The 13,946-nt window shown below is 43.5% G+C and overlaps 1 protein-coding gene across 2 annotated transcripts in view; it reads left to right on the top strand.

Moving 5' to 3' along the window:
* Positions 1-8,123: 8,123 nt before the first annotated feature.
* Positions 8,124-13,946, top strand: part of RASSF1 (Ras association domain family member 1) — a 29,870-nt gene continuing 24,047 nt past the window's right edge. Inside the window, exon 1 of one of the 2 annotated variants that reach the window (XM_081900357.1) lies at positions 8,124-8,865. In XM_081900357.1, the coding sequence (XP_081756483.1) occupies positions 8,535-8,865 (331 nt within the window). In that variant the 5' untranslated portion in view covers positions 8,124-8,534. Of the gene's footprint in view, positions 8,866-8,979; positions 9,068-13,946 lie in introns of those variants that run through there. The other variant, XM_081900359.1, reaches the window with a different exon arrangement.

The following is a 13,946-nucleotide window of genomic DNA, read 5'->3' as shown; positions in this document are numbered from 1 at the left end:
TAAAAGCTGCTTCTGAAAGGGGTAATGAGAAGCAACAGATCAGAATGGGTGCTTGACTATATTACCCTGTTCAAAATTCCTGCCCCCACTTGTAGCTTTCACCTCATGGGGTAGTGTTTGTAAAGACTAAGTTATACACATTTATATATAACATATTGTTTGATCCCAATTTATGTCAATTACTTTAATAGCTGCACTCTATATGGACCAGGATCCCAGCATTTAGAAATATTTTGAAGTCTCAAAATAGCATGTGTCTTTTGTACTATGGGACAAAAAGAATGGAGAGGGCCAACAGGCAGTGTTACCAACTGTCCCATCTGGTTGCTTCAGAAGCATTGAGTGCTAAACCAAGGGAGGAGACAGGGAAAGGATGTGGTTAATTAAACAATTTCAGTTTTGCTGAGCTGCACGGTTTCAGAATTGAGAGCACAACACATGACATCTTTACTGAGAAAGTTGATTCTGTTATTTAATCCTTGTTTTGTTGTTAAAAATTAAACTAATGTCTACCATGTGAGAACATTTAGGAGTGTGATGCTATGTGTAATTGATACCCTCAGGCAAGAAGTCCCAAGGGAGTGAATGAAAGTCTTGTTTAAAAGTATCAAGGAAGTCTTGGCTTTGATATTTTCAATATTTAAAGTTATTCAGAGCTTGCCAAAGAATCCTATCAATACCCACCATCACTGTTGTCCTTTCCCCTTGGAAACTGATCCTTTTATCCATTTTGCTTATATTCACCAGGGGCTTCAGGGCTAAATTAGACATGAAGGAATAGTTGTGCTAGTGTTTGTCCTTTATGCAAATAAAAAGGTGGCTGGGGCCTATTGTTACAGAAAAAAAGAGCACAGAGTGTGGGCAGCAGAAACGGCCCCTACCATGTGTTACCTTGCTGCCCTCCACTGCTTTAAACAGCTTTCCTTAATCCTGTTCTGATACCAGAGGTGAGCCATGCCAGAAGAAAATTGCTTCAGGAAGTGGGTCAAAGCTAGGTAAGGTGGAAGAGGGTGGGTTTCAAACTTCCTCTGCCCATTCCTTTTAGTGTAAAGAGTGGATCCAGTCAAACCCTTATATGTGAAATGAGCTGGCATCTGCATAAAATACATTTATTTATTGTATTGTTCATTTGGCAGTTCTTTGGAAAGAGCAATTACACACATACACTGATTGACTAGGGACACCGTCTTACCTCATAGTGTGTGGCTTGGCTCTGTTTGCTTGCGTTATGCTTGCTCTGCAAACATCACACATATAATTCTAGCACACTGGGACTACAGTTGGGTTGTAGTTTGGGATGATGATATTTTGGTCATTAACTCTGATTCTGTGCATTCAGCTGTGCTCTTTGCCCATGAAGATGAAGACTAGCATCATGGTATAACACACATATGGCAAACAAGTGCTGTTTCATGGTTCCTTGACCACAGTGCCCATTTTGCCTGGTTTTCATTATGTCACAGTCATCCTGCCTAGAGAATTGTACCTGCAAAAAGATGATGAAAGGGTTTTTTTTAATGAAGGCTTATTAGTGACAAGATTGAGCTTGTCAGATGCAGTTTAACATTGGAGGTGAATTACTGGTTTAGCTAAACCTAAAAAGATATACTAAGAATAATGTTTAAATGGCCTTTTCCAATTTTAGGCCATCCAGTCCAGATAAATAAATGATATGAATTCAGGTATGCTTCTTGATAATTGGTCTTGTAAGGAAAAATCAAGCTGAAATGATAATAAAGGTTGCTGCTCAAGATTTATAAAATTCCTACAGCGCTTGTTATCTCTGAGAAGATACTTCTTTTATACCAGGCACTATGGAAGTTGATGTTCATTGTTCTAATCAGTCATGAGTTCAAGAACCAGACCTATGACCAACATGTTTTTATTTCAACATTTCTTTGATGTCTTCCAGTGACAAAAATAAACAGGAGCCAGCTGTGTCTCAGCTAGCTTTTGCAAAAATAATAAGATATCTTAATCTCCCACATTTCTAGTACTGTTCTCACCATTAGCTGTCCATAAGTATCCCAGCTGTCCCTGGTTTTATAAGGCTGCAGACTATCTTAGCTGCAAGTAAGCACCACTGAACTCAGTGAGGCTTACTTCTGAGCATACATGTAAAGTTTTGCATTTTAAATATGGTTTACTTCTTGAGCTAGGCAGGCTGTGCACTGGCATTTACAAAACTTAAGGCTTACTTTAGAAATTCCTGACTATCTAATTCTAGATTTTAGCTGAAGTGGGATTGTGTTTTACTGTAGTGGGGAGCAAAGTAGTTGACCATTAAACTCCTCCCTGCCTTCATTCTGTAGTCCAAGAGTCAGCTACTGTTTGTGTGTGGTAAAAATCAAAGCTTATGGAGAAAGTAAAGTTAAAAGAAGGCTGGAACAACTGCTCTTCCTTCACAAGCACATACACACACACACAACTACATTCTTCAAGAAACAGCAGAGGAGAATGTACTCATTTGGTAATTGTAAGGTTTTAGATTTGACCTTGGGGAATTGGCTAATTGTTTTTCCGGGCCTTGGTTTTCTACATTAAAATAACCAGGATAACCACTCATTGTACAATTATGAAACAATTTCTGGTCTTTAGAGGTTATCATCTGTGTAAACAACAAGCGCTGTTTTCTGGCAAGGAAATATGCAGCAGCATATGTGCATGTACATAATATTATGTATAACATAAATCTATTCCTTTATCAATTTCCGCTTTGCTTCCACATCACATATCCTGCAAACATTTCTTGTTCTAGGAAACTAAAGAATAGCAAATCAGAGGTTATTGTCTTGTAAATGAGCTTTTAACTGATTAACCAGCTAGAAGGAAGGAAGGAGACAATCTACAAGAGGGGGAAATGTTCCATCAGTTTTGTTCATGTTTAAAGTGTAGGTCCTTTCTAGCTGAGATATGGGAGTGGGTTGGCTTGGCAGATGTTGGAATGGAAATACAGTAACAAGAGATTTCACATATCACTTTTTATTCTTGGAACAGTGGCTATATCACTGCTGTCAACATAGTTGATTTGTACACCTTTTCCTCAAAGTGAAAAGAGTTGTGTTATCTATGATGTACATACAAACAAAAAGCTCAGAGGTGAAGTAAGAAAAACATGAAAGGCAGAAAGTACAGTGACATAATCAGTTGCATAATTGATAGTGGTAATTCACGAAATAGCCGTTGATAATACACACATCCTGGTATTAGAAAGCCAATTAACACATGTTAACATATTGGCCCTGAATTTTCAAGTTGCAATCTCCCTGGCCATGACTGAATAAACAAAAGTAGCACTCACATATGGAATTAAAGCCTCAATGTGAATTCAGCTACTAGCAACCCAATTTGTCTAGGGAGTCTGAACACAAGAAAAGTCTTGCTGGATCAAGCATCCTGTTCTCACAGTAGCCCACAAATTGCCTATAGGAAGCCTGCAGCACTGACCTGAGTACAACAGCACTCTCCCTGCTTGTTATACCCAGCATCTGGTGTTCAGAGACTTCAGAGACATACTGCCTCCAGCATTGGAGGCAAAACAGAGCCTTATCCTCCATGCATTTGTCTAATACACTTTTAAAGCTAACTAACTTGATGGCCATTATATTATTAGTGGGAGCAATTTTTATAGATTAATTATGGGCTGTGCAAATAAATACTATCGTTTGTCTTTTCTGAATCTTCCAACGTTCAACTTTAATGGATGGCCCCAAATTTCTATTTTGGAGCTCTGAAAGTGTATTTAAACTCAAATATTTTGATAAGATGACAGAAGTGGGAACTCGGAGAGAAAACATATCTGCATATTGGATTTACATCCATTTCCTATGTTTATGCAATGTAGTAAAAGAAGGATTGCTATTCTTTTTAAGTTCACAACTTTAAGTTGCAATTTTAATTAATACACCATGTAACATAAGTCATTTAATTGCCTATTATTACAATCAAGACAACTGTTTTGATTATGGGTAGATCTCTGGACTTCAAAAAAAATGTAGCGTGAATGTAAACGACAAAGATGGATGGATGTTTTAAAAGAAAATAATCCCAACTATAAGAGGTAGCAAGAAAAAGACTGGATCTTCCAAGGTTAAAAAACAAATTGCTACAAAGTCTGCTGCTTATATCCTTCCAAATTTAACATTTCTCTGGCAGATGTTTACTCCCAGGAAATGACAAAAATAGACCCATTTCTAGACTCTTTTCAATAATATTTTTGGATTTATTCCCATGGATATTTCTTGCAAAAGTTCAAGATGCAGCTCCCTAGAGCAAGCAAGAGGCCTGTAACGTTCTCCTTGACTTGTTTTTTCCATTCCAAACTGAGAGATGATTTTAGGAAAATAAGCAAACCAAACAATATGGTTCCACAGCAACCACTAGGAACAATCTACTATGGACTTTGGATGCAGCCAACCTTCAGCAATTGGGCCTTGCAGGAAACCTGCCAAGGGCTTTGTGTCAGCAGTATAAAGATCAGCTAGTGATTTCATCCATCAAGAGGCCACTCAGGAAAAGCCATGCCATCATTTACACCTGGTAACAAGGCTGCAGTACATTGCTGCAACAGTCCTTCAGCCATTCAGTGCTATGTAGGTGCCTTGCTGCTTTTGAGCACTCCAGAGGTTCAACAGGACATTGTTCCTTCTGGTTCTGGATGCATCTGAAGCCCAGTGCAATGCTAATGGAGAGGTACTTCATGAAATGGGGAAGGACCACAGTAAATATCAACCACTAGTTTGGTTGTCTGCAATGCCAACCCAAATCTGCGGCCTCTTAACTCTGTTCTCAGAATAAGCAGGAAGACAAAGCCAATGATTTTCTCTGTTTCACCTTCCCCATCTATTCCACAATATAACTCACACATCTCACTATGAACAAGCAAAGTGGGGAAGCAGCTGAGTTTTGGGGACTTTCTGTGTTGCCAGTAACCTAGTGAAACTACATGTCATGTGGAAAACTTAATTGTCCCAATTCTGTGATTTCCTCAAAAGGAAAATGCAGATGTGGGGACTGCCAGGGAGGTTGTTATTAAACATTTGCCACAGCCAAAACAAACCAGAACAAATCATTTTGAAGAGAAGGGCAGCCTTTGAGAACATTTGTGGATGAGAAACTGTAAATTCTTCTTTAAAAATGCCACCTTCACTTGCATCATTTTGGCAAATATGTTTACCCCGGACACTGAGATTTAGCTCTGAAGGCCTTCTGGAGTCCCATCACTGATAGAAGTGAAGTTACAGGGAACCAGGCAGAGGGCCTTCTCGGTAGTAGCACCCACTCTGTGGAACGTTCTCCCATCAGATGTAAAGGAGATAAATACCGCAACTATACAACTTTTAGAAGACATCTGTAGGCAGCCCTGTATAGGGAAGCTTTTTGTATTTGATATTATTATTATGATGCTTTTATATTTGTTGGAAACTGTCCAGAGCTGCTGTGGCAATCCAGTCAGATGGGTGGGGTACATCAATCAATCATTTACTGACAAATGGTGAAGAATCAAACTAAAAGCAGGCTGAAGATACCCACTTCATGCTTTGCTTCACTGAATTAGTTCACCCAAAACAAAACAGCAGCATCCTTAGTAACCCTGCTTAGGGATATAGTATGACCATCACAGTGGGGTGCAGTGCAGTCCTGCCTTCAGAAAGTTTACAAGAAGTTGTATATCTAGACCCTAACGACTTAAGGAAGTCCAGAGTATTATGACCACAAACAAGAAAAAAGATTTTTGTTATGCAAAGACAAATGATTATGCTCTGTTTACAATGTGGAACTTCCCAGGCAGGAAGCAGTGGGGAAGGAAATGCAGATATGTCCACAGTCTCCATGCATTACTTATGATCCCTGACTTCAGTAGAATGTGAACAGCAAAAAAACAAGGTTTCCAGATGGCTACTTCTCTGAAAATGTGGCTGTTTGCCCCATCACCAACATCCAAGTGTTGACAGTTTGTCTGAGGGGGCAGTAAGTGGGTAGGGAGGCCCTCACAAACAAGGACAAAAAACAATAATACCCTCTAAATTACATTATGCAATAATGAAAAACACAACTGTGAACATTTACACAGAAAGTCGCATGAAAAAACAGGTAAGCAATTACTTAAGCCAAGAATAGCAAATTATGCTGGCGAACAGGAGGCTGGTCAGACAGATTTCATAAAAATGCGAGCATAAGCAGTACTTGATGTGTATACTGAGAATAAGAGTTGGTTTCCTTGCTAAGTTTATCCTTTACTTGGTTGGAACTAACATTTAGCCATATCCAAACCAATTAGAGGTCTCAAGGAGGTGATCTAGTGCTGAGACATTATGCAGCAGGAATGAGGGGAATGCTCTAACATTTTGATTTCATTAAGGCTGGTATAGCAGCTCGTTTAAACTAAGTCTGTTGCATATTTTTAAAACTGCAAACTATGTTTTGCTTGGCACTGGAAATGTGTTGCAGTGCCTTCTGTAAAAGAACAAAGGAATGGCTTATTTTTAATATCTTGAGATAGCTAAAATGGATAAATAATAGACTCTGTTCAAAGAACAAATGGTACATGCTCACCAGACTTATTGAATGAGCAATTGCGGGGTATCCCTAGACAGATCTTTCCTTTTCCCTCATAAAATTAGATTAAACAGCTTTTTAAAGGTCTAAGATTCTCTGTCCCATGAGCATAGGGGGGGGGGCAGTTGCCTACCCCAGATCAAGAAAAACAACAGAAATACTTAACAGATCATTCACGTGGGTTCTGTCCCTCCTAACAAAAGTTCTGCCCCCCCAAAAAAAAATTGGCTACGCCCATGCTCCCTCCTCAGAAAAATAAATGGCAACAGTGCCAGCCTGAGGATTTAATGGGCCCTCAGGCAAGGCAGCCCACACCAAGTAGAGGAGGGATGTGCACATTCGGCATTCTTTCATCCTTTTCTGGGTGTTCCAGGCCTACAGAAAATGGTGGTTGTCTGAGTGGCAGAGGCCCCTTCCCTATTTGGCACCCTAGCAAACAGCCGCCCTTGGGTGCCACTCCTTGGGGAAGAGCTCCTTTTGCTCTTGCCAGCTGCTGATAACCCGAAGAGATTAACCCCGGTCGCAGAAGCCTCCCTTTGAGGGTAGATGGGCGCTTTGCTGCCGCTCAGACGGAGCCGCGCCGTCTCCCGCCGTGCGCTCCTCCATCTCCCCAGACTTTGACGTCAGGCGCCGGCCTCTCGAAGCGCTGCGGTTGCCCGCTTCAAAAGCAGCAGCAGCAGCAGCATCGCTATAGAAACACAGCTGCAGAAGTAGAGCGCGAGCCCGGGAACCTCGGTGTGAGCGCAGGCGGAGGACCCAGCGCGGGCGAGGAGGGGAGGCGATTTGCTCGAGGTCCTTAAGGAGACGTGGGGAGCAGCAGCTTCCCTGGAGGGGTCTCCTTTTCTCTGACGCAGCGTTTGGGATTATGAGGGACGGCTTTGCTACTCTCTGGAGCAGGGGTCAGCAAACTTTTGCAGCAGGGGGCCGGTCCACTGTCCCTCAGACCTTGTGGGGGGCCGGACTATATGGGGGGGTGAACGAATTCCTATGCCCCACAAATAACCAAGAGATGCATTTTAAATAAAAGGACAGTCTACTCATGTAAAAAGTCGCTGATTCCCGGACCGTCAGGGGGCGGGATTTAGATGGCAATTGGGCCGGATCCGGCCCCGGGCCTTAGTTTGCCTACCCATGCTCTGGAGTCTTAAAACTCCCGCGCCAACTCTCCCCTACTCCCTCACAGCTGTGTCTTTCTCTCCCGCCTTTTTGGTTCCCCCTGCATATTCCCCCCGCCAACTACACACAGCCTGTCCCACGAAATGATGCCGCGCAGCTGTCGGGGAGTTGGCAGCGTGTCCGGCTGCCGCTTCCCTCAAACCTGCTGCGCTTCTTCTGTCTTACTCCGGAGGTGCCTTAATGCGGGAGAAGCGGGGAGCGTAAAGCAAGACGAGCCACAACTTCAAGGCGTACAGGACTAGGCGCCGCCTGTTGGTCTCTTCTCCCCCCCCCCCTCCTAGTAAGGAGGAAATGCATGAAGGGGAGGGGAGCTGGGACCTTTCCTCTTGCTTGTTCAAGAAAAAAAGAAAGAGCAAGCCAGCAACTGGTAGCACTTCAGAGGCAGGACCTAAACTAACGCAACTCTCCCCAGCTTCCTCTCTTATGGAGCACGATTGTAGAACCAAAGGAGGCTGATGCTGTGGAGCCAAGAAAGCTGCCCGCCCGCTCGTGGGGGCGGGAGGCTCTTACTGAGCTCTAATTTTCCCAACAAAGATCGCCTGTGACTTTTTCTGGCTGCTGCTTTAAAGCTAAGGGGTGAAAAGGGGCGGGGGAGAAGACAAGCGGAGAGGAAGAGAAAAACAGACGAGAAGTGAACTTTTGACAGACTGGGAAAGGGGTCGAGAGAGGAGTGCGGGTTGGTCCGAACAGCACAGGGACCCCCGAGGAGCGCGGGCGAGACGGGGATGTTTCTGGGCCCCTTGTGAGATGTGTTTGCAGGCCCCCTTTCCCGCTTTGCATCCTCAGCCTATGTAGTGGCCATGAACCGGCCGGTGGACCAGGAGATGATTGAGCTGAAGAACTTGGGGCTGGAGAAGCAGCTCGACCTGACGCGGGGCCCGCGAGGCACGTCTGAACGTCCTGTCCGGCTGGAGCGGGCCAACGCCCTGAGGATTTCTCCGGGGAAAGTGCCCGAGATCTTGAGCCGCGTGCGCCAGATCCGACTCCTGGGCGGCCAGAGCGACCCCAAACTGACTGAGGAGCTGGGCGAGGGGCATGTCTTCAAGCCCTGCGCGCAAAGCCAGGCGACCTGGTGTGATCTGTGCGGGGAATTCATCTGGGGCGTGTACAAGAAGCGTCTGCAGTGCATCCGTGAGTACCGGCCTCCAGCCGCACGTGGCGGCATTTGCCAGGCCGCTTTGCATCCTCGCGGGAGGTTCTGGGAGAAGCAGGAGGGCAAGGAAGCGTTCGGTTCAGGGAGCATCAATTTGAAAAGAAATGGAAGAGAAATAGGAGTAATAAAAGTAAACTAAGTAGTCCAGGATGATGTAGCCCTATCTGGCTTCCGTTACAGGTAGAAATTCAACTGGGATAGCTTCCCCATTACTACTCTCACTGCTGAAAGAAGCTGCATACTGCTTGTTCTGCAGCTATTAAAAGTCAGAAGAGCTCTTTAATAAGAAAGGCGACAAGCCTATGGCATACAGAGGGAAAGGATAGGTAAAGGACGTATTTTGTATTGGCCCAAGGGCTGCTTGAGAACAATTTGCTTTGGAAAGTTTTTAAGTTTTGGAGGATTGGGGTTTGGGGCTAAAGAAACATACATAATCATTCTGGTAGCTTGTTTGGATTTGGGTGAAAGTATGCACAGAGTTGCAGCTTTAAGCAAATGGTGGAGCTTAAAGTAGACTCTGAGGTCACATCCACACCATGCATTTGAAGTATATGGCTTCCCCAAATAAAACTGGGATCTATAGTTTCTTGAGGGTGTTGGCAATTGTAGCTCTGTGAAGGGTGAACTACAGTTCCCAATATTCTTTGGGGAAGCCATGTGCTTTAAATATATGGTTTGGATATGATCTTATAGACAGTGTTCTATGCCAGTGAATGTTCTCACATATTGTATTCCCATACCATTTGAGCATGTGAAGTCCTATGCAGATTTACAGTGTGTTAACTGTGCATGCCATCATGAGTGATGGCTCTCTCAATGTCTGTTATACTGCAACAATACTTGCTTAACAGTAACTGAATGAATCAAAATCTAATTCAGTAATGCCAAGCAACATCCTCATTCTTTTCTACCATTTTGATTACCTGGATCATATTTTGATTTAGGAGTAGGTATGTGCAGAAAGTAGGAGAAATTGGAGTCCCCTTCTCTTTCTTCATTTGTTACTGATTAACACAGGCCAGAACTACCTCTGTTTAAGAGCAACTCAGAACATCCCAAATGAATGTTTGCTACAGTCTAATCAGCAGCCCACAATCATCATATTGTGGTTGTACCATCTAAGCTCCAGCTATATAAATTCCCACATGTACTCTGAAGAGCAGGAGTAGTTTTTAAGACTCTCAGAATTCTTCTTTAAAAGGGCACAAGATGGACTAAAAAAAGAGTAAGGGGTGGGAATGATTAGAGGTCTCAGACACCAGCAGCTTGCATTTTCCCATGCATGAAAAGGGCTTCCACAATTCTTTCACTTGTTTCTGAAACATTGTTCTACATCTGATTATTTGCACCTAAACACAATAACTCCCACATTGAAAATATTGTTTGTGTTGATGTGAGATGATCCACTGTGGATGTTTAACTATAAGCATTACCATGGGTGATAATGAACATAAATATGTGAATGAACATGCTGTCACAGTTGTTCCCAGTTGGGGGGCTGAAGAAGACCGAAGGGGTTACGGTCCCAAATTATGACGGTTAAGGATAGCATCCAGCCAAGGAAAGCCATCAGATCTTGTGGCATAATTGAAACTATGAATTTAGAAACTTCTCCAATGGCCTAGGGCCTAGCCCTAGGCAATCAACAAGTAGTACCCTGGGGGATCTCCTTAAAGCTATTGCATATTGTTTATCAGAGGACATGTAGGGAAACTAGGTTAACTGAATGAGGTTTGCTTGGGCCACAGATGACTTAGTATCTGTTTCTCCTTCCTCTCTGCCACTGAATCATTCCATGTTGAGAAAATGCATGTGGGAGTATGTGTATGTTCATGAAAGCAGGTGTGGCATGGCCATATCCAATATTATTCACTTACGGTAAATCCCCTATTTTTAAGTCCAGCAGTGAAGTCCTGTTTGGTTGGGTGCTTGGGAGACCTTTGGTGTTCTTGTCAATTGCATGTGTATTCCGTTCCTCTGCTGGCTTATAGTGCCAGAGTTGATTTATTGTTAAGCGGTGACTACTGATGCTCCATGTAAAAGGATGCTCCATGTGAAAAAGAAAACTGGGTCTTTGAAATCAGCTGGGTTCACCAGCTTCCTTTATTCCAATGGATTGGAATTCCTGCCAACCCCATTTTCCAAAAGGATAATTGTGTGATAACAGTGCTGAATTGTGCACCAAAGTTGCATGTGTGATAGCCAAGGAAAGCTCTGCTACACCTTTCACTGGGGCATGCACACAGATATTGTGTTTGTGTGTGTGCTTGCAGGATGCTGGACAACAGCTGTTTTATTTCTCTTGTTCTGATAGGCCAGGACCCAGATGATCCTGATTTGTGGCTGCTTATTTTAGTGACAGCCTATGTGAATATGTGAAAAACTCAGCCCTTCCTGCCCACAGTTTGTGCATGTTTGTGGAGCATCAAAGGCTGGGAAGGCTGCCCCTGTTGAATCTCTACCTGATAGGCTCGTTCCGGGGGGGGGGGGGGGAGATGGCATATCTTCTGTCTTGTTAATCTATTGTACATAGTAAGTCTTCTGAGCAGGAACAGTATCATATGTGCAGTCTTCTTAGGACTTGGACTTGCTTCCAAACTTAGTCTGTACCAAGCACAAAGAATGGCTGAGAGTAATTTGATTGGCCTACCCTCAGTGTTCCCACCCTTTCAGCAACTGTAGCTGAAAGGATGTGGCTGCTCTAAACTCAGTGGTGTGATTTGCGAAGAGCTCCTTAACTGTGCCTCATAGCAGGCTTTGTATCCCTGAGCCTACCTTTGTCTGTATCTTTGTCTCTGGCTGCCATACACTCTGAGAACTTCATTTGTTTTACCCTGTTTGTTCCAGCCACTTTCTCAAATTGCTACCATGTCCTCTCCCTTGTGTCCTTAAGTTTGATCCTCCCATAATTTACACTAATCCTGCAAGATTGTCTGTTGACTAACAGTTTTGTATAACGTCTAGCACACTGTTAATGCTGAATAATGTTTAGTAGACTTAGCAAGGAAAACTCCTGTAACAAACTTGTCACATCCTACAAAATGTCATATAAATTGGACCTAAAAACAGAATTGTTACACTTTGAGCGCTTAATTTTTTCTTGCACCTTTGCTAACCTTGATTGCTTTTGTTAAAAACAACAATTGATTTGAGATGCAGAGGGCTAGAGACAAATTCATAGAAGAATAGTGATGGCATGGAATACTTTGGAGTACTACATCCTAATTGTATAAGGCAGTCCTTCAGTCAAGAGCAGTTCTGATTCTAGAATTCAGGTAGGATTAACAGTTTGGCATTAATTGCTCCCATATAAATTAGAACTCTGGTATTAGTGTTTCATTTTACGTCTAATCTGTTACTGATTACAATTAAAGATATTTACAGTATTGAGAGAAATTATTCCAGAGTAATTAATCCAGAATAAAATTGTGCACCTTAATGAATGGGATACAAGTAGGATAATGGAAGCACATTCTCCTAATGCCTGCAAAGCAGAGCAGATGTCACTAGATGGTGTCAGAGTGTTTAAAAGTTTTTTTCCCTGGAAAAGAACAGGCAAAGACACAAATCAGAAATAAATCTATCAGTTTGCAGTGTGGAATTGGGCTTCACTGTCTTAGAATAATGAAATTGCTAACGGATTTATTCTGCTGAGGAGCTTCATTTTTTAAAAAATATATATCTGAAAAATCATGGTGGCACCTCTTATACTTGCCTGTAAAAGGACTGCTTTCTGCTGCTCAGTACTTGCGCTGGTGCAAGACAATTGGCAACTGCTAGAACCCTGAGATAGAATTACCGTATTTTTCGTCCTATAGGGCGCACCGGCCCATAGGACGCACTTCATTTTTTGGGGGGGGAAATGAATTTTAAAAAATTACTCCCCCCCCCCCAGCCGCGGCTGCTGCCCCAAGCCTTGCGCACACCTGCCCGAAGCACGGGGCGCCCTCCGGAGGGCTCCCCGTGCTTCGGGCTGCAGGCTGCCGCCCCAAGTCTCGCACCGAGAGGCATTGATGCGCACCGACCCCTTTCGCTCTCCAGGCTTCAGGAAGCTATCCGCAAGCCTTGCAAGCCCGGCGGAAGTTCCCGTGGGCTCACAAGGCTTGCGGACACCCTCCTGAAGCACGGGGCACCCTCCGGAGGGCTCCCTGTGCTTCGGGCTGCAGGCTGCTGCCCGCAAGCCTTGTGAGCCCACGGGAACTCACGCCGGGTTTGCAAAGCTTGCGGATAGCTTCCTGAAGCCTGGAGAGTGAGAGGGGTCGGTGCGCACCAATGCCTCTCGCTCTCCAGGCTTCAGCGAAAGCCTGCATTCGCCCCATAGGACGCACACACATTTCCCCTTCATTTTTGGAGGGGGAAAGTGCGTCCTATGGGGCGAAAAATACGGTACCATTTCTCTGTGGTTTCGTGTTGTTCAGTATGATTCTTCTTTGTTCTCAGCCCTGCGATGTTTGTGGCTAGTGGCAGGCCCGCTGCTTGATGCTGATACTTTGGGTCAAGGCCCTAAAGTCTAAACTCATTAAATTATATTTGCCTTCTGGCCTAAGAGACTTGAAGACACAGACTGCTTTCACTTTTCATTATTTTCTTCACTATCTTAGAGGCAAAACATAACCACCATTTTATTTTCAGTGGGCAGAATGCATAAAACCTAAGAGTTTACTGTTGTGCAGTAAGAATATGTGCTGCTATAAATTGTGGAAAATAAAGATGGGTTTTGCAAAATATGTAGGTGAGAAAGATATTCATTCACTAATCTTTATAATTTTTAGGTGGAGCCAGTTATTTTCCTGCTCTTGATCTCTGCCATTTTAGTGATTCATCAAAGAATAAATCTGCCCAGTTACTGCTCCACAGATAAAAGCAGCATTAGATATACTGAGGTAGTTAAACAGGCATATGTATTCAACAGCTGACAGACAGAGTCAGTATAAAAATGAGTGCATGATGGTTGGTTATAGACTCTGGAGAGAGTAATGGACTCCAGAGTGATTTGCCTAAATACAGTACTAAATTCCACAACTGCCATCATCCCTGGCCCTTAGTCATGCTTGCTAGG

This window comes from Podarcis melisellensis, assembly GCF_964234715.1.
Source record: "Podarcis melisellensis genome assembly, chromosome: 2".
In the NCBI taxonomy this organism is placed as follows: Eukaryota; Metazoa; Chordata; class Lepidosauria; order Squamata; family Lacertidae; genus Podarcis; species Podarcis melisellensis.
Note: the sequence above shows the minus strand (reverse complement) of the source record. Positions and strands in the feature narration are given on the sequence as shown.